The 25042-nt window shown below is 35.1% G+C and overlaps 2 protein-coding genes and 1 long non-coding RNA gene across 6 annotated transcripts; 1 reads left to right on the plus strand and 2 right to left on the minus strand.

The window, feature by feature from the left end:
* Nucleotides 1-1626: 1626 nt before the first annotated feature.
* On the minus strand, nt 1627-5366 carry LOC132029925 (AIG2-like protein D). Its single transcript, XM_059419333.1, is given in 6 exon segments — nt 1627-1955; nt 1957-2027; nt 2117-2200; nt 3267-3359; nt 4155-4227; nt 5098-5366. Coding segments are annotated over 6 exon segments (582 nt in total). The 5' UTR covers nt 5220-5366; the 3' UTR covers nt 1627-1816.
* A 3831-nt stretch (nt 5367-9197) lies between these two features.
* LOC132029926 (probable protein phosphatase 2C 60) lies at nt 9198-23340 on the plus strand. 4 transcript variants are annotated; one of them, XM_059419334.1, is made up of 11 exons: nt 9199-9411; nt 11841-11966; nt 13068-13131; nt 17793-17901; nt 18866-19019; nt 19535-19660; nt 19919-20042; nt 20172-20248; nt 21208-21260; nt 21382-21436; nt 22905-23340. In XM_059419334.1, exons 2-11 carry the CDS (start codon nt 11850-11852, stop codon nt 23133-23135), a joined length of 1110 nt encoding a protein of 369 aa, XP_059275317.1. In that variant the 5' UTR covers nt 9199-9411; nt 11841-11849; the 3' UTR covers nt 23136-23340. The 4 variants fall into 4 exon arrangements, with proteins under 4 accessions (XP_059275319.1, XP_059275317.1, XP_059275318.1 ...); XM_059419335.1 differs by lacking the exon at nt 9199-9411 and adding an exon at nt 9443-11433; XM_059419336.1 differs by lacking the exon at nt 13068-13131 and having other exon boundaries at nt 9198-9411.
* On the minus strand, nt 13044-17786 carry LOC132029927 (uncharacterized). Its single transcript, XR_009407956.1, has 2 exons — nt 16983-17786; nt 13044-13233 (listed from the first exon to the last, which is right to left on the minus strand). It is a non-coding gene; the product is annotated as an uncharacterized LOC132029927 (long non-coding RNA).
* Nucleotides 23341-25042: the final 1702 nt, after the last annotated feature.

The following is a 25042-nucleotide window of genomic DNA, read 5'->3' on the forward strand; positions in this document are numbered from 1 at the left end:
TGCTTAATTCCTAATGATGGTCATTCTTTCTAATCATTAACTAACAAATTAATGAATCATAAGCCAGTATAGAAGGGAAACAAAGCGGGATATGTGCCTAAGATCATGGAAGTGATCTCAGATTCTTTATCCATCATTAACAATGGTGAATTATATATTCTACACTTCCAAACACATGCTCAATTTTAAATGTTCTTGTTAGTTGGCTACTGAAAAAGAAATGGCCAGTTAACACTATAAATACTTGCCCAGAGAAGTGCATTCTTGTATCACAGGGCTTCTAGTTCTTGACTATTTAGTCTTTTGTTATCATTTCTTCGTAAATATTCTTGGTTGACAATATTAAAGTTACTTATAATAATGGGGATCTTATCTCGTATTGTTGGAGTAGTTCTCTTAATTGTTCTTGTCAGTGGCATCATGGTTTCTGCTGACATGTTAATTGGGAGGCGCATGCTCGGTGCAGGCGGCTCAGGCGGCGGTGGTGGCGGCTTAGGTGGCATGGGAATGGGTATGGGTGGAAGTGTTGAGCATGTAGGAAGTGGTGGCACTGGATTTGGTGGTGGTTTGCTTGGTGGTGAAGGAATTGGCTCTGGTGGTGGTGGTGGTTCTGGTGGTGGTGGTGGTGGACACTAAATTCATTTACCTTATGCAGTAATAATTGGAGCTTTTAAATTTTTGATTTTTTTACCAGAGATGGTTTGAAATTGTTGTGTTTAGCATGTTTCTTTTGGATTGGCTCTTTTTTTCTTGGATTTTGATTCATCAAAGAAGAGCTTCTTGTTTGGAGCATGTATTTGTCTGGATTCTTCTTTCCAAACTTTCGATGTTGCAGTCGTAAAAGGGTGTCTGAGTCACTTTTATGGTCATTTTGATACTAATACTGATATGTGAGTGCCTACTAGTAATATGTTAATTTAGATGAACTATGGTATATGTAACTTCTAATTGCATCAATTTGTTGAACGTTGAATGAATAATGAAACACTAAAGTAAAAATATAGAAGTAATACTTTTCAGAAAGAAAAATGTACTCGTTTGGAATTGCCACTTGGGTATCTTCTTGATCTGTTAAAGTGGACTGGTCCAACTAAACATTGTCCTAGCGGATTATAGAATTCAACAGTCCAACTAAACCAACCAAGAGCAAAGAGCACAATAACCATTTTCAGGATCGCTAAAAAATAGTTCTAAGTTTAAAAAGTTTTTAAAGTTTAGTTGTTTCATAATCAAACTTCAGCCCTTCGCGTCTAACGTTTCAATCACGGTCTGAAGTTTAAACGCATTTCAAACTTAGAACTTCAGTTTGAATTTAGGGTCTGACTAACTGTCAAGTGGGCCGAGTCAGCCCGGCACTGTCCCGGACTCACACCGGTACCAACCCAAGATCATCAATGACTATTTAAATTACCAACGATGTCAAGTCGAGCACCTTCATTCATACATAAGGGATAGGGGGCTGGGCTAAGGGGGAGGGTGCTGGACTGGGACAGGGTGCTCGCCGGGGCCCGCTGTGCCAGCCCCTTAAGACCGACTGGCAGGCCCGTTACCGGTCCCATTTATTTTTTTAATAAAAAAGGAGTTAACAAAATGACAAATTTGAAGGGCCAAGAATTGGAATAAAAGAAATGCTAAACGCGATCGGACACATCTTTAGTATAGACTGTATAGGCACAGATAACACCAAGTCTTTTAGAAATTTCTGGTGTACACTGACAATATCAAGGAATGTCACTTGTAATACCACAAGGAAAAGGCAAAAGAAACCACTGCTTGCAATGCAACAGGAGCAATAGACTAACAGTACTTATGCAGTTCAAACTGAACTCCATGTTGCTGAGCTTAATTCTTTACTTCTTGGGTGGAGGGAAGGGTGATGCTGGGGTACCTCGATGTCATGAAAAACATCAAACCGTGCTTGACTATAGTAGGATTTATGTGCTGCCACTTCGGTCAGGTTTCTCCAGTTCTTCCAGAAACTCCATTGTCATTTTCAGGAAGCTTTGCTTGTGCAACCGTTCCCATTCCTTTCAAGGCATTTTCATATAAGTACGCAGACTAGCTTTACAGGATCCCAGTTAAGAAAAGAAGCAACTCATACAAGAACTCAGATTACCTCAAAGTCCCACTCCCCGTACAAATTTGGGTCACTCCGGTCAGCCCAAACATATGCCTGAACCATTAACGTATTGGAACTGTCCTGCAAAAAGCCAACGCACGTCTCTTGTGAACCAGATAAATACATTACAAATGGACAACTGATTTCAACATGCCTCACATAATGTTGTTCCTAAGCCAAACTAGATATCGGAATCAAACTGATGAGTAAAAATCCAGAAGTGCCAAAACTATCTGACAGAGGTGAGAGAACTGGATGAAGCAAACCTATTTTGGTCCATTTATGCCAACCACGATGTTCTTAAAAAGAACAAAAAATCAACACGCAAAGATATCACTATGAATAGTTGTTTGTACCAATAAAGTTGTAATCATCTATACTTCAATAATAAAGACCTAAAAACTCCCACCTCCCAAGCAAATAGACTTCTGCCTCCTATTCAACCACAAAACCATTGAGGAACGAAAAGATAACATAGATGAAGGTAGAGCTACACAAAGGGCGTTCAAGCATTCTGAGATTTCAAAAAGGAAATTATACAACAGTGACTAAGAAAACACATGTGTTGATCTTTATTAAGTACATATATCCAAAACAAAAGAACGAATGAAAACAGATGACAGGCTAGATTCACTGAAAATTCTGTAGCAAGCAGTAAGAGTATGGTTACTTGTTCTATGCATTAGTCCGTCAAACATCAACATTTATCTCCAAAAAGCACCCATTAATTGAGATAGCACGATTGTTCCAACGAACCCAAAAATTTAGGAGCCGTTTGGACAACATCCGGGAAAAGCTTTTTGGACAGTTCTTCTGTAAAAACTTTTTTGAGAAAAGAGTTTTGAGTAAATTCAAGATGTGTTTGATAATTACAGTTTTTCCTTTTGAAGATATGTGAGTGGAAGAATCTATTTGAAAAACACCCTCAACCCACAAATTCAAAAGTACAATATCTTCCAAAAGAAAAAAAAATTAGTTAAGCATACACCAACTTGGAAAAAAAAAAATTGCAAGTTCGGAAATAATTTTTCTTGACAAAACGCCACCTCTCTACAAAAGTCTCATAATGTCCTGTGATGTGCCACTGCTATAACAAGAACAAAAATAACGTGTTGCAGAAACTCTGAGTACTTTGGTGTATCAATACCGTCAGGGAAACATCAACAGTTCTCCTTTCATACTCAACGTCCTCAAATTTATCCAAGATGTCCAATTCGGGAACAGTGATTCCTGAAAGAACCTGCATTTTATCAAAAACAATATATCATTCAGAGATCAGTAAGAGGGTCATAGGGTCATATCTTATATTTCTCATTAAGGTCTCAATGACAAAGAATTGCAAGCAGCAGCTGTTCTTACTTCTACTTTTTAATTGCATAGTACATACATTGGTCTAAAGTCCCTGGACCTCTATAATGGAGGTCACTCATCACATTTACCCACCAAATCTTCAATTTTATGTGAATGGACTAGGATGTGTAAGCTATACTCTGAGTGACCTTCAGCTGCTAGTCACTGGATGCAAGTAATGCTTATACATAATGTTATTGGGAAAACTAAATCAACAGGCTGGCTATGATACCATGTTAACAAGAGAATTATAACGAAAGTTATGTCCCATAATTTACTTACAAAGTGAATTCGCTTTTGCTAAGCTTACATTTCCCCGATGCCAATAAATCAATTCATTTATGTTAACCTCACTTGAAAATTTCACAAGTATCAAACCATTGGTTAACCCAACTTATGTCCGGAAATGTTGTAATAGAGGCAGACAGAAGAAGTCTCTAGGCATGTAAAATATGGAGATAACCAATTTTGGTCACTGATAAAGAAAACTTTCATAACAGGAAACTTCTGCAATTAATCATTAGATAATGTTCACATGATAGCTGAATAGCTAAGATGCTTGGAGGTAACTTTTAGTTGATAATTAAGTGATTCATCATTTTAGCATATCTGGAACAGCTATGACATAGTATTTTGATACATCATAAATTGTCTATGTATAACAAGTGGAAAATGTCAAACAAACCTTCCCATTAACTTTCTTGTTTTCTACAGGTAGAATGGCAGGATAAACACACCCTTTGATGCTAAACCTATGGCTGCGGCAGAGCAACAGAATCAGTGCCTAGAAGATACTAGAAAATCTATCACTGTTACTTAAAGAAAAAACGAAAGCAACAAGCAAATAGGGCATTAACATGTATACACAAAAATTAAAATAGAAAATCTGATTAACTAGCATTTAAAAAACTATGCTGTAGGCATTTGGGAACTCCCAATAAGGAATAAACAGTTATGTATATAGATATTCTCTGAAAGTATGAATTAGCACACATAATAGTTATCAGTATAATGTATTTACGAATGAAATAGTAATACACCAAAATGTGGTTCATATAATACAAATTCTTCGAATGACAAAAAAGACTAAATTTCATAACTGACTACGTAACTATCATTTTTTTTCACAAAAGTCACTTAACTATCTTTTCTAACACAAAAGTCACTAAACCACTTTCTGTGAAAAAAAAGTGATAGTTACGTATATACGTGAAGCATGTATAGCCCTCTATCTTAAAGTAGGACAGAGTTCACATAATACTAAGCAAAACAGGAATTGACACTTTGATTGTGAGACAGTAAAATCAGAATCTTCTATTTGATTCATCTCAAAACAAAGACTATGCATATCTCCAAGCATATAAGAAACTTTTAACACATACTCATATGTTTTCACTCTATTAGGTTTTAATAATTTCTTACAAAACCCAATCCCAAATATCCACTGAAAATCAATTACAACATCACCTTATACCCATAAGCTAAAAAGGGTATCCAAAAAAATGCCACATCTACTAATAATTCTTGATCTCTCAACCCAAAAACAAAAACAAAGAATTACTGTATTTGATAACTTTAAAAATCATGTAATGAGTGTATGCATTTAGTAAGAGGGATAAGAGAGAGACAAGTTGTGGAGAAGTGCAGGTGAAGAAGGTGGGAGCCGTTTGAGGAGAGTACGAACGACGTCGTCATGTAAAAGGCTGCCATACACGAAAACATTGAACAATGGATTAGTAGCAGACGTCATTACAATTGCTGCTTGTTTGATTTCAGTGGGAATACCAGGTAATCCACTTGTTTTATGTACCACAATGTTTGACTTTGGTTTGAATCTTCTATAACATAGGTGTTTGTTTTAGGGGGTGGGGAATTATTGTGGCTAAGGGGTCGTTTGGTTAGCAGGAATAAGCAATACAAAGATTAGTAATGTAAGTATTGTAAAGGTAAGAATTATTTTTTGTTAAATATTTTAGTTTGATATAATGACAAATTAGTATATAGTGCATAATTTTAGATTTCTCGAACATTTTTAATTTTGACCGAGCACAAATCGAAGTGGGGCAGCGTTAAAGAGACTCACCAGTCGCCCCTTATGAGGTTCCTTTGACGAAAAATAGCACAATCTTGGATCATCCCATGCTGATTCAAATTGTGTGGATTCTCCTTTAGGTTAACCCTATTGGTAGAACGAAACTAAAAAGTTCACAACTAAAGGTAGTAAAGAAAAACAAAATTGAGCTAAGTTTTTTTTTTTTTTGTTGATTGTGTAACTTTATTGTCCTAATCAAATGTGTGCAACTCTTTTTTTTTTTTATTTGGTGCAATATGTTTTGGTGGATGAATATCTTTAACTAGTAGACTATTTCGAGCATTTGCTTTTGATTTTAAGTTGAAAAAATAATATTCGCATCCTTCAATTAGTAGAGTCTGCTTGCTCTAGTATTCTCCTCAGATTGCCAACCTTGATCACTTGTTTGATTGCTCAATCCTAATCACTCAGTTGATCGTCTTTAAATTTTCTAGTTCACGAGCTTCCTTATGCCATGAACCCTCAAATCCTGTTTGAACTAGGTCCACCCAACCTATAATATTCTAATAGATTCCTCTCAACTTTCTCAAGAAAGCATGACTTGAAGTTAGGGAAGTTGCAATTATTCCACCTAGGCATTAAGGTGTAATTATAGCGGCAAAATGTATTTTTATTAAGTATAACTGGATTTGACTTATGTCATGCAATTTGGACTACCACCTATGGAAACACTACAGATCCTAGAAGAGTGTCGTGGATAAAATTAAAGCATGTTGATATCTTTATCTTTTTTTATTTTTTCTTATTTTTTATCATGGCAATCTCAAAGTTGGTAGTAACAACAACTTTGTTGGCTCATTTCTAGCTGTGTTCCAATAATGATATATATGAAGTCTTTCCTTTTTTCCATCATTGTTATCTCATTGCCTTTCTTACTTTGTTGGCTCATTTCTAGTTGTGTTCCACTTATGATTTGTATGAAGTCTTTCCTTTTTTCCATCATTGTTTCTTATTCTCATAAGTGGATCTTCAAGAGTTGTCGCTTATGATATCTCGATCCTCTTCATAGACACCTTATGACCGACTCTGATATAAGTTACCTTTAAATGCTGCTTGTTTGAACAATTGTTTGTTTTGGGCTGAGGAGCGCTTTTGCTAGCTTTCTAGATATAAGTATTGTCAACATGGTGGGCTACTAATATGTGAAATTGATTAGAATCAAGTGTTCATCATCACTCTTAAACGATGAACAACTTGGAACCCCACAATTGCAGTATTAGTGGTGGCAACTTAATTAGGCTTCTTGTGTCAACATGAGTCTGTTCTGGTACTATGGCCTCTTCTTCATTACCTAGTTCCTTGCATAGATGGTTAAACCTTGAAATTTTGTTCATTCTCTACTTTTTGTAGTAGCTCTCACATTCTTCTATAGTTGAGACTACTCTATCACTTCAAGCATAACATCCCTCTCAAAAGAGGTACGTGAATTCTGTCAATTGTGCAATTTCTCTACTTGATGATTGTGCAGGGTCCTTGAAACACTTTATCATCCCTTATAAAATAGTAAAGGGGTTTATATGAATGTTTTCTTGTATATTTTAATCGTGTGTGTCATTATTTGTTTGCCTTTTCTAGATCGTTGGTTATATGCTCGCTAATATTTTTCTATGTGTTTTCACGTAAGAACTACCTTTAAAATGAGTGATATATATTCAATTCAATTAAAGGCTTTGGCATCAATGGTTGCTTAATTTCACTTATACTGTCTAGGGCTGGGCATAAATATCGAAAACCAAAAAACCGAACGGAACCGAACCGAAACTTCAACAAACCGAACCGAACCGAACTAGTTTGGTTCAGTGTTTGGTGTCCACCGTAAACAAACCGAAACCGAAATAGCCGAATCGAAGTTTGATAAAACCGAACGCGCACCGAAATATACATTACCCAAAAAAAAATTAAAATAGTCCAGGTCCATTAAATTTAAAGCAAAAAAAACCCAATTGTAATAAGTCCTCTTTTGCATTTGTATCCCTAATTTTCCACTTCAATTGAAAAAAATCAAATATCCTTAACAAAAAAAGGTAACTAGGATGTCTCTTTAAGATTAATGTATGTCCTTTATGTGTTTTCTTAATTATTCTTACGGTATGTATATAACACCTAGTAATCCTATGTCATGATTATAGTTTTCTTCTTGTGTATATCTTGTTTGTTTGATTTTGATTTCAATTTATCAGTTTTATGTTTTATTGCTTTTGAGAATATGAATTAGTGTCAATGGAATCTCTTCTAATATTATATCAAAAAAATCGAATTGAAAAAACCGAAACCGAACCGAACTGAACTTTAAAAAACTGAAACCGAAAGAACCGAACTAGTTGGGTTCGGTATTCGGTGTCCACCTTAAAAGAACCGAACCCGAAATAGCCAAACCGAAGTTTGATAAAACCGAACCGAAAAACCGAACGGCCACCCCTAATACTGTCATGCGTAAAACATATGTTTATCAATTTTGAAGTCTTTATAAGTAAAACTCTTCAAGATGTAAATGATCTATATAGTCGTTGATCATGTTATCCTTTAATAGGCACACCAACCGTGAACACACGCCTCTTTTGTTTTGTGCCAAATTTTATATTTTAAACAAAACCTATAAATACCTTTTTTTGGGTTTAACCATCCACTAGGGGTGTTCATGGTTCGGTTTGGGTCGGTTATTGGTTAAAACCATAACCAAACCAATTTAGTCGGTTTTTAAATGTCTAAAACCATAACCAAACCAAGTAAAATAATAACCACACGGTTTGGTTATTGTCCGGTTTGGTTCGGTTTGGTTCGTTTTCAATTTATGACTAATGACAATTCAAATATTCTCTCTCTACATTCTTCAAATTTCTTATGTTCTTTTTTCCTCACTACTTCACAAAATAACTTTCTTTATATATGAAAAGACATCTTTAAGGCAATGTAAAATGAAAAGAGATAGTTGGATTTTAACTTTTTACCCTTACGCCATTTAATTTAGTTGGGCTTGGATTGTTGACTGGACATATTCTTTTAAGACATACTGCCTTAAAAATAAGTAGACCAAAATTAAATTAATAATTAAAAGGTATAAAATATCTTTAATTATTTATGAAAAGTTAATATTATACATATAAATAATTATAAATTTTATGTATATAATTATCGGTTTGGTTCGGTTATTTATTCGTTATTTTTTACTATAACCATAACCAAACCAAATATTATCGGTTTTTCAAATTTAAAACCAAACCAAACCAAACCAAACCAAATGTCGGTTTTTTTATTCGGTTTGGTTAAATTTTCGGTTTGGTTTTGGTTTTAAATGAGTGATTGATCGTACCAGACAAATAACTTTCTGTCGCTAGTCCATTCATTAACAGCAACATAACACTTATTAATTTTAAACTAAAAATAGTAATCCCTTTATTCAAATTTATGTAAGGAAATTCGAAGTACAAGGATCAACTCATCTATTAATTATCAATGTAAATGTAGTTATAAATTAATATGGCTTATAATTCAAAATATTTTAAAAGAGTACAAGACAAAAAAAAAAAAAAAAATGGTGTTCAAATAATGACACATTCACATAAAATAAGATGGGAGTAATATATTTTGATATGGAAACTTTTTTTTTTTTAATCGGATGTCCCCAAAGAAGAGACAAATTGAGATTGAATAGAATATTGTGTTTTGTAGTCAAAACACGTAATATAGTTTTCTACTACAATTATTTTAATTAATTAGATGACAAGACAAGTACAGCCATTGGAATCTAGACGCACTCTGTCCTACTCTAACCTTTCAATTGATTCTTCTTCACCCTATTTACAATTTTCAAATCTAACCTCAACGCCTCTTTCTCCGGCCAAATCTACTTGTAAGTTTCCCTAAAAAAAAACTTAATCTTTTAGCCAGTGAATTATAGTGGTTAGAATATGAATGTTAAACTGTTATTTCCCTAAAAAGTTCTAATCTTTTACCCAGTGGATTATGGTGGTTAGAATATAAATGTTGAATTCAGTAGTTTTTGTTGTGTGTTTCCCTGAAAAGTTCTAATCTTTTACCCTGTGGATTATAGTGGCTAGAATATGAATGTTGAATTCAGTTGTTTTTGTGTTTTTTCTAATCTTTTACCCAGTGGATTATAGTGGTTACAATATGAATGTTGAATTATTTTTGTTGTTTCCCTAAAAAGTTTCAATCTTTTACCCATTGGATCATAGTGGTTAGAATATTAATGTTGAATTCAGTAGTTTTTGTTAAGTGTTTATCTGTTTTTGAATTCTGATAGTGTATTACTAGTCTGAATTTTCAGTATTTAGTAGTAGGTTTCTGGATATTGTGTGTTTAGAAAGAAGATGAAATGTTTATCTAGTTCATTTGTTGTGGTTCCCGTCGCACTGATGACTGACTTCAGTTTGGAGTTAAGATGAGATTTTTGAGTCTCTAAATTTTCAAAAATGTAAGATCTCAAATTGGGATTTTTGTTGTCCAAGTGTGTTTGAGATGAATCAGAAAGTAGGCTGATGTGAACAGTGATTTTTGTATATTAGGTGCAATGGATTTTAATTTTAGCCTAGGCATTTGAAATACACGGGGCGAAATCCATCTATCAAATCACCTGTCACACCCAGTCTAGTATATAAGTGGAGGAGGGTAGAGGGGCGGGCACATTATCCTCGAGTTTCGAGCTGAAATTCTGTCATAAAGTAGTCCTCATTTGTTTGTTTGCTTTTGTATATTAGGTGTAGCAGGGTTTATTTTTAGCATATGACTTTGAAATACATGGGCGAAATCCATCTACCAAATCACGTTGCACCAAGTCTAGCTATAAGTAGAGAAGGATAGAGGGGCGGCACATTATCCTCGAGTTTTGAGCTGAAATAGGATTTCTCGGTCATAAAGTAGTCCCTTTAGAGAAGTTCATATTTGATAAGTCAGTCATTTGGTCATTTGGGGCAGTTATTTTCGGAAACCAACATTATGAGATATTCTGCTTTGTGGTGAATCAGTTGACGGGTTCAACCCCGTATAAGACTGATATGACTCCTGTTCTTTTGGGATCATATGTCATTTTCCTATCCATTTACCAGCAGAAAGGTGCATTTCTTGAGTAGGCTAAGCACAGTTTCTTGTTGAGCAAGTGGTGTTTAAAGTCATCATTAACCAAACTAACTGAAGAAAGATCTTCTTGATCTTGTCAAGTTATTTCACAGTTGAAGCTGGAACAGTGAAAGGGGGAACGTTAACAGTAAATAAGAGCCATCGCTGTAGATAAATGTAGTTTCTTTGACCTTTACTGATATTACATGTCAAACTGATTTAGGTTTGAAAGATGCTCTATAGCAAGAACTGGAAAGGTATGTGGAAGTACGGAACTGAGCAGCAAAATAAACTGGCTAAGCAATCCAGATCCAGCCAGTAGGATGAAGTTTTGCTGTTATCTAGATGATAATTAAGCCTGAAAGCTTTGGAACACATCAGAGGACTCAAACACACCTAAATCGAGTTTGTAAAGTCTGTCACTTTATAAAAAACAAAAAACACACACATAAATAGAGACTTATCATTTTAAAAAATGGAAAAGAAAGAAATACATTTAATTGAGAATCTGAGGCTCTCCAAAAAGTATTAGTATCATTAGAAAATGAGAGTTTCGAGTAGGTAATAGATGAGCTGGACTAGATAGCTAGTCTTTAACAATTTTAGCCGGTTCACATAGCAGCATTGTTCAGAAGGCTGGCGAGTCCTTCCGTCATCAGTGAAAAGTAGAAGTGGGCATAGGGACTCACCTCGCGAGAGTCCTCTTGCAGCTCTTATTTGAAGCCGTTGAGTTATCCATATAAGCATCGTGGCGTAACATTTGAAGATTATAAACACCCAACTTGCAGGATCATAGGTGTCTTTCTCTTTTTCGGATTTTGAGTTCACATGTAATTCCATCTGCTGCTTGTCTGAAATTGGAATCCAAATCATAATAGGTGTAAGAACTGCATCAAGAATTCCATGATCTTCAACAAAGGAGTACCATCTCCAAAAAAAAAAAAAAAAAAAAAAAAAAAAAAAAAAAAATCTTCAACAAAGGAATTTTGTTGCTTGGTATCATGTTTTGAAACAGTAATTTCAATTCTAAAGCTAAAATAGTGTTTTTCTTTAGTCAGTAAAAGAGTTGTTACAGAACAATATATTTTTTGGTCAAAATAGTAAATTGCTTATTCTTCCAAGTCGATGGTTTTCCTGTTCTAAGTTCCAGTTGTCTATGGTTGTTTTAATTGATATGTCAGTGCTTCTCTTTATCTGTTTCAGCTAGAAGTGATGGGTATATACCTCAGTTCCCCAAAAACAGAGAAGTTTTCAGAAGATGGTGGGAATAATAGGGTAAAATATGGTTTATCATCAATGCAAGGATGGCGTGCAACAATGGAAGATGCTGTGAGTATCCATGCTAGCTACTTTAGTGAATATTTTTTTGTGATGTATTGTGAAAAGGAAATAAGTTGTTTGTTTATATTTAATACATTTGAGATAATTATGACACAAGATACAAGACAATAAATGTCAAAGAGGAAAACCGCAGTCTATAGTTTCAAGTCTTTCCATCTGGTAAAAGGTAAGGAGTTTGGGCTGTCTCAAGCAGTTCGCAGGGCATGAGATTGAGTTTATAGTTTATTGCTCACTTTCTGACTCGAAAGCAATGTGATCTGTTATCCTCAGTGCTGGATGGTCTCATCACGTGTGATACGAAGTTAAACTGGTATATATATTACCGTGGCCGTATAAGAGTCCTGACAAACTTGCCTATAATAAAGCATTTACAAAGTGGAAAGCTTTGGTAGTGGGACTACACAATGCTCATTATGTTTGTTGTCGTTCCTTCCTCCTAATGATCTATCTGCAGCCCACCTCATCTATTGGTTTAGATTCCTTCCGCAAAATAAAGATAATTGAAAATAATAGAATAAGGCAAAGGAAGCTGGCGGAATCTTTCAGCGAAAGGGAATAGGCTCAAGTTCCTCATCTGTTTTTTACCTTGCTATTTTTGTTGCCATATTTCTCTTGATACCATGCTTTTTACATTGATATTTTTTGTCACATCACTGTCTTTCCTTTCGAGCCGAGGTTCTATCGGAAACAGCCTCTCTAGCCCATAAAGGTAGAGGTAAGGTCTGCGTACATCTTACCCTCCCCAGACCCCACTTGTGGGACCACACTGGGTATGTTGTTGGAATAGGCTCAAGTTATTTAACTAATTCTGCTCAAGGTAAAATTGTCTCCAATATTCTAAAATCATAATTATAGTTAAGAATTGGAATGGTTGTCGACTCAGATTATAGTGTTTGGTTTGTATCACTTTAAATGCATCATAAAGGTTCGTGTTATTTTGGCCTTCAGTATCTAATAAATGCATTGACATAGTTATCTGAAATATGTGCTCAGTTTTTGTCCTATCATAGTGTTTTAGCTATGGATAATCTAACATGTATGAGTTAGACTTCATCTTGAGCTGACCTTTTGTCCTACTCCTTTTTTTAGCATGCAGCAATAGCTGATTTGGATGCTTCAACATCCTTTTTTGGTGTCTATGATGGTCATGGAGGTATATATAATGTCGTCACATGGTTTATTATTGGGATGCTATACATTGTTACACTTGGGAAAACTTGTCTATAGCTTACAGAGGAATATAATAAGTTAAAGGCTTAAGTAACTAAAACGCCCCCGAACTTGGCACGAATTGCAACTTTCGTCCCCAAACTATTACTGCACTTTAAGACACCCCTAGACTTGGCAAAATGGGTTTTAATTAATCCCCGAGCTGCCATGGCATAGTGAGTGTAGTCACACGCCAAGAGGCGCGTGACAAGTGCCACATCAGCATTAAAACGGTAAAATTTCAATTTTGACATTTCCTTTACATTTCCTTCAATTCCAACGGCTAAACATCAATATTCTTCTTATTTAACCTCCCCATTAAAATACACCATAACTTGAATTTCAAGCTTTTTGTTCTCCTTCTTTTCTAATTGTTAAATTTTCTCTCAATTAGGGTGGGCGTTCGGTATTCGGTTCGGTATTTTTGAAGTTCGGGATCGGTAATTCGGTATTCGGTAATTGAAAATAGATACCAAATACCGAACTTTCAAACTTCGTTCGAATTTAATCGGTAAATTAAACTTCGGTTCGGTACGGTATTCGGTAATACCATATTGAAGTCGAAGTCCACCGTATTACATCACAGGAACTTCACCGGTGTCAAACAAGAAATTGATTAGGTTGAAGCCTTCATATACACACAATTTCATTAGGATATCGAGGCAAGTACATTAACTGTCTTCTTTAGCAATGCCATAAACGCAATGTAAAGAACGAAATACAACTATCCTTGTGGTGAAAGCACGTTTCATTATACAGCTTCCATTACATTTGTTCTTTAGGAAGTATAGGGGAGTGAGTAGATTCATTTCTCCTCCACCAATGAGCTAATCTAATAAATAATTAACTTTCGGTAGAAGCCCAAACAATAAGCATTCAAGGATATCTGGCTAACTCGCATTTTCATATTTTCTTTTGTTATTTCCTCTATCGTTGATGCTTTCCTTTCCATAACGGAATATAAGTACTAGATTTTTTTCGAATACGAGCTATTAAATTTAAAGTAACCATAAAACTTTGCGTCCATGACATTGAGTTTGTGGTAATTAAGTTATATCCCAAAGAAATTAACAAATCAATATTCTCGATTCGTGTGGATCCTCGTATATATACTTCAAAACCTAACAATAAATTGTTCGAATTAAGCGAATAGTAGTTAGTATCTCACGTTAATGACAATGGGTTCGTGCCTCGTGGTGTTTAACAATTAACATACTTTATACAATGCAACCCATAATTAGTTTGGAATGACAAATACATATATATGCTTCAAGGCAAAGTCCCCATAAGGCATAAGTATGCCCCCATCGGCATAAGTTTGATAATTCGTTAACAAATTTATGCCGATGTGGGCATACTTTTAATGGGCAAACTTGTATCTTTGGACCCGCATAACTTTGTGAAGGAATTATCAAAGTTATCACGGACCCGCATAACTAAACATAACTAAAAAGTTCGCTTCTCCGGCGGACTTTTAGTTAAACACAACTAAAAGTCTGGCTTGGATCCGCATAACTAAATATAACTAAAAGTCCCCCTCCAAAGATATTCAAATTGCATTTCTAAGAAAGTATGCCTCGGATCGAGCTTGCATTTTAATCTTCTTATGCGATATTGTTCCAACTCACATGCTTAATCTCGCTTTACAAATTAACAACAATTAACATAAGTATGAATTCGGCTTTCGAGACAAGCAACCCAAGCGATATGTCCAACTTAACTAATATAGAGTACTAGATTTTTTCGAATGCGAGCTATTAAATTTAAAGTAACCATAAAACTTTGCGTCCATGACAATGAGTTTGTGGTAATTAAGTTATATCCCAAAGAAATTAACAAATCAATATACTCCGTGATTCGTGTGATCCTCGTATATATACTTCAAAACCTAACAATAAATTGTTCGAATTAAGCGAATAGTAGTTAGTATCTCACGTTAATGACAATGGGTTCGTGCCTCCGTGGTGTTTAACAATTAACATACTTTATACAATGCAACCCATAATTAGTTTGGAATGACAAATACATATATATGCTTCAAGGCAAAGTCCGTCGCCCATAAGGCATAAGTATGCCCATCGGCATAAGTTTGATAATTCGTTAACAAATTTATGCCGACGGGGCATACTTTTAACGGGCAAACTTGTATCTTGGACCCATAACTTTGTGAAGAATTATCAAAGTTATGCGGACCAAGATAACTAAACATAACTAAAAGTTCGTTTTTCTGCCTAGCGACTTTTAGTTAAACACAACTAAAAGTCCACGGATCCTAACTAAATATAACTAAAAGTCCGCCCCTCCAAGATATTCACTTTTGCATTTCTAAGAAAGTATGCCTCGATCGAGCTTGCATTTTAATCTTCTTATGCAGATATTGTTCCAACTCACATGCTTAATCTCGGTTTACAAATTAACAACAATTAACATAAGTATGAATTCGGCTTGAGACAAGCAACCCAAGCGATATGTCCAACTTAACTAATATAGAGTACTAGATTTTTTCGAATCCGAGCTATTAAATTTAAAGTAACCATAAAACTTTGCGTCCATGACGGAGTTTGTGGTAATTAAGTTATATCCCAAAGAAATTAACAAATCAATATTCGCAGTTCGTGTGGATCCTCGTATATATACTTCAAAACCTAACAATAAATTGTTCGAATTAAGCGAATAGTAGTTAGTATCTCACGTTAATGACAATGGGTTCGTGCCTCTGTGGTGTTTAACAATTAACATACTTGCTATACAATGCAACCCATAATTAGTTTGGAATGGCAAATACATATATATGCTTTCAAGGCAAAGTCTCCCCATAAGGCATAAGTATGCCCCCATCGCATAAGTTTGATAATTAGTTAACAAATTTATGCCGACGGGGGCATACTTTTAATGGGCAAACTTGTATCTTGACCCGATAACTTTGTGAAAGGAATTATCAAAGTTATGCTGGGACCGCATAACTAAACATAACTAAAAGTCATACCCTCCGGCGTACTTTTAGTTAAACACAACTAAAAGTCTGCTAGGATCCGCATAAAACTTTGCGTCCATGACGGTGAGTTTGTGGTAATTAAGTTATATCCCAAAGAGTTGGAGTGGTCAAAAACATTGAAGATTTGTCTATGTATTAGTGTCCTATGTAATTTTATGTTTTTTTTCTTGGTTCGGTAGTAGTACTAATTAGGTTGAAGAAGTTGTACTTAGATGATTAACAATGGTTGTAGTACTAATTAGGTTGAAGTGAAGTTCTATTTAGATGATTCACAATGTAATCTAATTTTGGTTAGCATATTGAATATGATTATGATGACTTTGTGAAGCAATACGTTATACCATCTATCGATGAACTTGAACCCACACACACTTAATACACCCAAGAATCGACAGAATGTGACCCTAACAACTAGTGTTTAACGAGATTTGTAGACTAGAACCCTAAAATTTCCATAGAAATCAAAGGGAGACGGAGAGTTTTTGAGGGTGAGGTTCAAATGGACGCTTCTAGAGACTGAGAGGGGGTTTAATTAAACGTGGGTCGGGTCGGGTTATTTACCCGGTTCTAATTTATTATGTGGCATGAATATATTACACGTGGATGGCCACATAAGCGTTTTTAATCCAGCTGGACCCGCGAGTGATATACACTCGCTCCGGGTCATGAGCTCGGGGATTAATTAAAACCCATTTTGCCAAGTCTAGGGGTGTCTTAAAGTGCAGTAATAGTTTGGGGACGAAAGTTGCAATTCGTGCCAAGTTCGGGGGCGTTTTAGTTACTTAAGCCTAAGTTAAAACATGGTTTGGTTCTGTTAAGTAAATTTTACCTGGAACACAGGCTCGTATTTTCATATTTTGTGTTGTGTTCCTTGTAATTTACCGCTGGTGTAGGGACCTTTTTTCCTTTTCCCTTTTCTTTATGAGAAGGAACTTAGGGTTTGAGGCTTGACACTAGCTCATTAAGTCAACATCTGAGCTATGAAATCATGGTTCTTATCCATCAAATATGTAGTGGATGCAGTGTCATTTTGTGAGAGAAATATTTTGAACAGATGATTTCTCCCTTTTAAAGCTCTTTCCCTTAGAAATGAAATCTGGTCATGGGTCTACAATATTCCCTTAGTTTATGGTGTTGTATGTGATTCTTCACCTTTGTGGGTGTTATGATGTGATTCCACTGATAGATTATGGTTGTTCGCAAAATGTTCTTTTGTGGACGTGAAGTGTAAATTTTGTGGTCTTAGGATGATGTTCTTGGTTAGTGTAGCTGTATTATCTGTTACCCTCTAAATTGCCTGCCTTCTACTCCCCATGTCTTTGTTTTGTGGTGGTGTTAGGCATGTAACTGCAATAGCTTTGATTTGGAAGGCTTGAAATTAATTCCTGGGATATAAGTTACTAGAGAAGCTTCGATAGCCCTGAAAGTGTCAATTCAAATCGAAATTCTAATTCACACTTGTTAAATAGTAGACACTTTAGTCTTTGATGCTTTTCCTGCTCTAAATAGATAAGGTTGCCACTATAAACATGCAGTTGAAGAACATTTTAAGCAACTACATTTGCTACTTCCTGATGTGCTAGTATAACTGAATCATTCCTAACTTACAGGTAAAGTTGTTGCTAAATTCTGTGCCAAGTATCTACATCAGCAAGTGCTCAAGCATGAAGCATATTTACATGGTGATATAGGAACTTCAGTCCAGAAAGCCTTTTTCAGGTTAATTGCTCGAGGCTTTGTGTACAACAGAGAAATCTATGGCTGTCTTTTAGTGTTTAATTAGTTACTCTCTTTTAATCTTTAATATATTTAAACGGAGTTCTATATGTATGTTTTCATGAGCCCTTTTCTAGTAGCATTTTTTTTATTTGCCTCAAAAAATGCTACTAGAAAAGGGCTCATGAAAACATATAGCAGTTACTAATAATAGTTACTTTCCTAATGGCTACTAATAGTAGTTAGTGGTGTTCATTGCTTTGATGTAAATATCCACATTGATTTATATACTCTAAGTTGCTCTATGCAATTCATATTTTCTGGTTGAAATCTTAAATGGATTAAGAATGACTGACTCCTGTTTGGGTTGGACTACTTGAATTGTCGTTGACTCACTGGCTATAGTAATAATTTAATATTTTGTATTCAATAGGTGATATGTTAAATCTTGTTTCATGGCAATTGCATTTTATTTCTTATATTTGTTTTCCCACAAGTTGAAAGCTTGTACGGGTATTGCAATGCTGCTTATCACTTGTCATATTAAATCCTTGACATTTCCGGAAAGATGGAAAAAACCAATGTGGCATTGTGATGTCATAAATTGGAATCTGGTAAGAAGTACTCGTTCGGTTCCATTTTATGTGGCGCACTTTTTTCTTAGTATGTCTCGAAACGATTATGACACTTAAATATTTTGGAAAGTTGAAACTATTTGATAGTATCATCCCCGTTTACCCTCAATGATATGACTTGTTGTGACACACTTCATGTAAAAGTAAAACATACTAACATGACTATAACTTAATCCCTACTAATTGGTATCGCCTATATAGATATTTTTCTTCCGTTATGGTCTACTTTTCGCTCGGTCTGCATGGATGTCATTTACACTATGAAATCACTGATAGCTTTTCTGTTTCCAAAGTGCGTTACTAAACTTTGTTTTGTTATGTTCCTGTTGCAGAATGGACGAGATGATGCGTGGTCAGAGAGGATGGAGGGAGCTGGCTGCATTAGGGGATAAGTTAAACAAGTTCACGGGTATGATAGAGGGTCTTATTTGGTCTCCAAAAAATGGTGATGGAAACAACCATGTTGATGATTGGGCATTTGAGGAGGTACCTGCTGTGCCTGAGGATATTGAGTTAAAATGAAATTTAAAAAAAAAAATGCCTTTGTCTCCTTTCTGTATGTTCAATTGATAAAACCATTTTGAAATGGAGATTGGGGTGTTTAATTGAGATAGTTAAAGCTGCCCAAGCATTAGGTTCTCAACTTTCATTGACTACTGTACTCTTACTAGTGCTTCTTGCTTTAGAGCCTAGAGGTAAGAAAGTAAGTTTCTCAATGAATACTTACATTAAACTAAGAAGTTGGAACCATGCATCAAAGTTTTTTTTATTTTCGAATAAGGAACCATGCATCAAAGTTGATCCTGTTTAATAAGTGAATGCTTTAACTGAAAACGTCTCCTTTTAGAAATGAGGCAAAGCTGCAGTAATTATATCTTTCCCTTGAAATTATACATACTTATATAGTCCTTTAGCATGCCACCTCGCCTCACCTGCACATTATGTTTTTGTAGACATTGCTTAATTCATTTATGGCTAAGTGTTTGTGATATTGATATCAGGGGCCTCACACTGATTTTTCTGGCCCTACTTCTGGATGTACGGCTTGTGTTGCAATCATTAGAGAGAGCCAACTAATTGTTTCAAATGCTGGTGACTCTCGCTGTGTAATTTCAAGGAAGGGCCAGGTAACATGATCTTTTTGGTAGTTGGTAGAATTATTCTTCTCCCCTGGCAGTGAATTTTTTGTGTATAAAGCTCTTTTTGTACTTCCCAGCATGCTATGTCTTTACACTTGCTATGGCCATAGTGTCGCAGCCCCCAATGTGGATGCGTATATTGTCACTAGGATATTATGTTAAAGTTTTCTTGTTTAAATCTTAACGTAAGTTTAAAGAGCGGATATCGAATACATCCTTTTTTTTAAATTTTTTTTTTTAATACAGGCATACAATTTATCGAGGGATCATAAACCTGATCTTGAAGTTGAGAGAGAGAGAATTTTGAAAGCTGGTGGTTTTATTCATGCAGGACGTGTTAATGGATGTCTAAATCTTTCAAGAGCTATAGGTATTATTCCTGTTTGTTGTGGACCTTTAATATTCTATTAAAAAGCTAGCTCTCATGCAAATGCAGTTTGAAACTTCAATATTGGAACAGATAGAGGTTGTTATTAGGATCCTTTTAAATTAATTGCAGGTGACATGGAATTCAAGCAGAACAAGTTTTTGCCAGCTGAGAAGCAAACTGTTACTGCCAATCCAGATATAAACACTGTATGTTCCTTGAGTGCTTCATATATCACATAATTTGTTTTATGATAACATTGAGACATGACTGTTTTCCAGGAAGTGATCCAATTTTTCTTGTTTGGTTTGGCAACATATCTTACTCTTTCTGGGGCAAGAAGTAATAAGGCACTAAATAGCAGCTTTTCTTGACATGTGCCTCTAGGCTACCTTCTGTTATTCGTTAAAATGCACACTTCTGCATGAAAATCACCTTCTGCATGAAAATCACAATATACATTTTCTGGGATATTTAGATGCAATTTTATGGTGTGAAGTTTCTGTCTCATTTCTGTTCAAATATCCCTAACTTATGGACACAACCCGAAAGATGTATCATTAATTCATTATGCACAAGTACTTTAGAAGTTTGAAATGGCAAGAGGCAAAAAAAGAATCACTGGCTGTTGCTAACATACTAACCTCTTATCTATAAATTCCTGTAGGTGATGTTATTTTCTTATTCTGCTGTATATCAATTGTTTTCTTTCGGTTCTTGATATCCTTGTTAAGTAAATAGTGTTAATATAAATGGTTTAGTAACGCTCAAAAGGAGAAACAAGTGTTAAGAATGATTAGATAGTTTGTTAATATGATTTGCAGCCTACTACCCTAGGACCTCCAACTTACTGCACACAACAGAACAAATTTTTATTTGATAAACTAGAAGGTGGTGGGGATTGTGTGTAAGAGATTTAATGATCTCCAATTGAGCCTTACTGGACAAATGGTTATGGAGATTTATCATGGAGGGCCAGGAAGCTTAAATATATTGTATAATATTCTTAACGATTATATTATTTTGATTATCTGCATTTTTCTACGGTTGAGGCTTGATTGATATATTCTTTCTAGCTTCCCTCCAACACCCCAACCACCCATCCTCCATCCCTCTTTCTTATATTCCTTTGATAACATGTTCTCATATTGCTCTGTTCCCTGATTAGGTTGAGTTGTGCGATGATGATGACTTTATTGTGCTAGCTTGTGATGGCATATGGTATGCATTCTAGACAGAATTTTTAGATGTTCTTCATAGTTTACTCGGTTTGATTTTCAGATTACTCATTAACAGTTGTTTTGTTCACGTATCTGATTTTCATGTGGCTGTTTCTTCTCAGGGACTGCATGTCCAGCCAACAATTGGTGGATTTTATACACGAGCAGCTAAAGTCGGTCAGTCTGAGAGCACATTTTTCTGCACGTTTGAATTGGTGTTAACTTTGATGATATTCCTGTTTGGGAAGGGAGCTATTAACAGTGGGATAATTGACTCATCTTAAGTGTTTCTGAAGGATATCAATTGCCAAAGACTAACAACAAATTACAACAACTACTATGCCTCAGTCCAAACAAGTTGGGCCTGGCTATATCTGACCATGTTTCTCTATTAAGACTCATCTCATTCCATAATCATACCAAATAAAAGTAAAGTGAATTATAAGGTAAATAAATATAAATAATAGTAAAAATAATACTGAAAAATGTCTGAATGTACCCATTTCAGGAAGGTTGTTGTGTACATAAGAATGACCTTGCGACCAGTGAACTCTGAAAAAGGAATGGTTCATTTTGCCATGCATGCTAACCGAGTTCAAAATGAGCAACTTTTCCCTGGAAGAAAGTTTATTGTGTTTTCCATGATAAAGTTTTTGATATTAAAAGTGGCAAAAGGCTGAGTCAAGTTGAGCTATGTATAGAATGGGACATCCACTAATTTATCTGAGGCAATCTGTAAAAAGTCATTTGCATAGTAATCATTAACGAAAGGACCTGTAGTATCTGACATTTTATTTGCATAGTGATAGAAGAACAAAAGGCTTCTGTTTTAGCTAGTATTATGTGCTTATATACTGATTCTTATGTTCACGTGGAGTCCCACATAGCTGAACGTTTTGTTTGTTGATGTATTATAATTTGTTTGAGAAATGGGGCGAATAAAGAATAAAATAAAACATGCATGCACTTTTTTGAAATGGTAGTATCTGTAGGCAAAAAAAGTAAACTAGTTACTCTTTTGAGATGCATTCTGGTATATTTTATCGCCCAACTGATGGAGCTCAGTGGGTTTCAATTGCTTTCAAGTGATTACCTAGTAATAAGCAAAACCGAATCATCATTATCCTTGGAATGTATATGGAAGGCTCATTTGCATTATTGGCTTCCTATTGTCTGCTTGTTCATTAGTACAAGTATCTTAATTTCATTACTAGTAGACTTTTCTGGTTTTTTTTTACTCGCCTGATTCAATGGGCTATTATAAAAATTACTCTAGTGTCTGTGCTGAACTATTGGACGCATCAAAGATCAACACCTGCTAAATATTCCCTAGCCCATTTGGATCATGTGGCATCTTCATTTGAGTCATGAGCAGACATCTCATTGTTTTGATAAACTTTGTCGATCAATGTGCTGTCGTCTCAGTTGAGACATCTTTATGTTTTGTTCATTTTGCTCTTGGTTGGTGGTCACCAGTTGGGGTATTTTTTTTTTTTGGAGCGGGGTGCTAAGGATATGATTGTTTGATCTGGCTTTCTCGTATCATTGGCTAGGGATTTCGTTATATGTGAAGACCAGAGATAAAATATTCTTGTGGTTTTGTATACTCTAAAATACAGACTGACCGAGAAGGTTTGATTTGTAGGAAAGCAAGCTTTCTGCAGTATGTGAAAGAGTTCTTGATAGGTGTTTGGCACCTTCTACCGCCGGAGGTGAAGGATGTGATAACATGACCATGATTTTGGTGCAATTCGAGAAACCTTTTCAGTCTGGGGCTTCTTTAGTTGAAGAACTGCCAGATTCTAGCGACAAACTCCCTGCTTCCACTGAGGCAAAGACTGAAACAAAACCAGCAGAATGTGGATCTAGTTCGTAGTTCCGAGCTCCCCGTTTTGGGTGTGATACTTCCAAGTCTGCAATTGTACATGATTGTTTTGATCTGTGTGGATCTCGACTGCATATATTTTGCTTTTCTTGGTGCTGGTTTTATATGTCACTGCATTTGTATTATAACTTTTGGATGGGGATTGTACAGATAACTTGACCACAGGATAAATATTTCATGTAGTTGTTTCTAGTGACTTCTAGAGGAGTTCCTTTTTCCATGGCGTGAAACGGAGGAAACAAATTGTATTAAGTGTTTTAAGAAAGATTAATGCTAGGTTTGTGCTCTGGGTTTGCATTTGGTGGAGAGAGGGAGCACTTCTAACTTATCAGCTATTTTACAATATACTACAATTAAACCAAGTAAGACATACGTCATTAGACCTCAAGAAACTAAGCAATCTATCTGAACAATATATCCACAGAATAATACAAATACGAAATGATGAAAACAGCTATCAAAACAAAGCGTAAGCCATTTGCCCTGGGAATTGTACTTGATAGTCAGTTTTCACCATGCTATTTAAGCTATATTCAAGTTTTTTTTTTTTTTTTTTCAATAATTATCATCGCGGAATAAATAATCTTCCACATCATCTTCATCGCCTTATGGTCCAGGAGGGTGCCACTAAACTACATTGTTGTCAAAATCCACAAATTACACATCAACTTCTTCGCCATTATCACTCCTAATTCCAGAAATTCGCAAAAGCAGTTAGGTGATAGCTAAACATTTAGACTAATAACTCAAGTATATTAGGAAAGGTAATCAGATAAAGCAAATTAAAGCAATTACTCACATTTGGTAATATCAAATATAATGCTTTAGTCTTTATGGATTGACTATTGAGCTCACCCGTTCCACTGTGAGGAATCAAAAGGAGAATCAGAGTAGCTAATACAGGGTTATATCTTTTACCAGATTATCTATTCAAACGTGTTAATAAGTAATTCAACCAGGCTTACCATACAGACAACGTTCTTGAAGAAGACTTTCGGACAAACAGGACAATATATTGCTTGTAAAATGTGTTTTATAAGTTTTACTTTTGCCTCGGTTATGCTAACTAGTAACTTCACACATTAAAATCTGGTCAGAAGTTAGGCTTGATAATTCAAACTTCAGATATACGAGCATGAAGTTTGATATCACCAAGCTAAACTTTCAGACATTGTCCTTTTGATTCCTTACGGTGGAACGGGAGAATCAATCCAAATCAAAAATCAAATAAATTGACCAAAAACTCTTATTTAATTCGATTTTACATTTAAAAGCCGATAATATTTAGTTTGTTTTGATTTTATTAAAAAGATAAAGAAAAATCACACCAAAACAATAAATTCTACACAACTTTTATAGTTATAGGTAATATAATATATTATTCTTTTATAAATAATTTTAATAGGCTAATGACCTTAAGTTAGCCCAAACTCATTTCTTAAAAGAAAATACTGAAATCAAACGCATTTCAGTAGAGAAGCAAGAAAAATGTTAATAGCTTGAAATAGATAATCTAGTCTAACCTAAATCAATTCTCATTTTTCTGTTTCTATTCAACTTATTCCAAAGACTTCATAGTAAGTAGAAATACAAAATTGTGAGCGCTAACAATCTTAATAATTACTAGATCCGCTTCTTTTATCACGTATTATTGTATCTGCACATGAAGTATGCAGTAACAGCTAGAATGTTGTCTACTCATGGAAATGCCTCTGAACATGTTGCTAGAAATATGAATTTTGTACTTATTGTAACGTCTTGTACTAAATATCTAATTGTTTATTCATTGTATTACTAAACTAGTCAATTTGACCACGCATATATTGGTGAATTTAGAAATAACTTTGTTGTGAATACAAATCGGAGATACATAGAAAGTGTTTTTATTTTTATTTTTA

The sequence above is a fragment of the Lycium ferocissimum genome, chromosome 9 (genome assembly GCF_029784015.1).
Source record: "Lycium ferocissimum isolate CSIRO_LF1 chromosome 9, AGI_CSIRO_Lferr_CH_V1, whole genome shotgun sequence".
Classification (NCBI taxonomy): Eukaryota; Viridiplantae; Streptophyta; class Magnoliopsida; order Solanales; family Solanaceae; genus Lycium; species Lycium ferocissimum.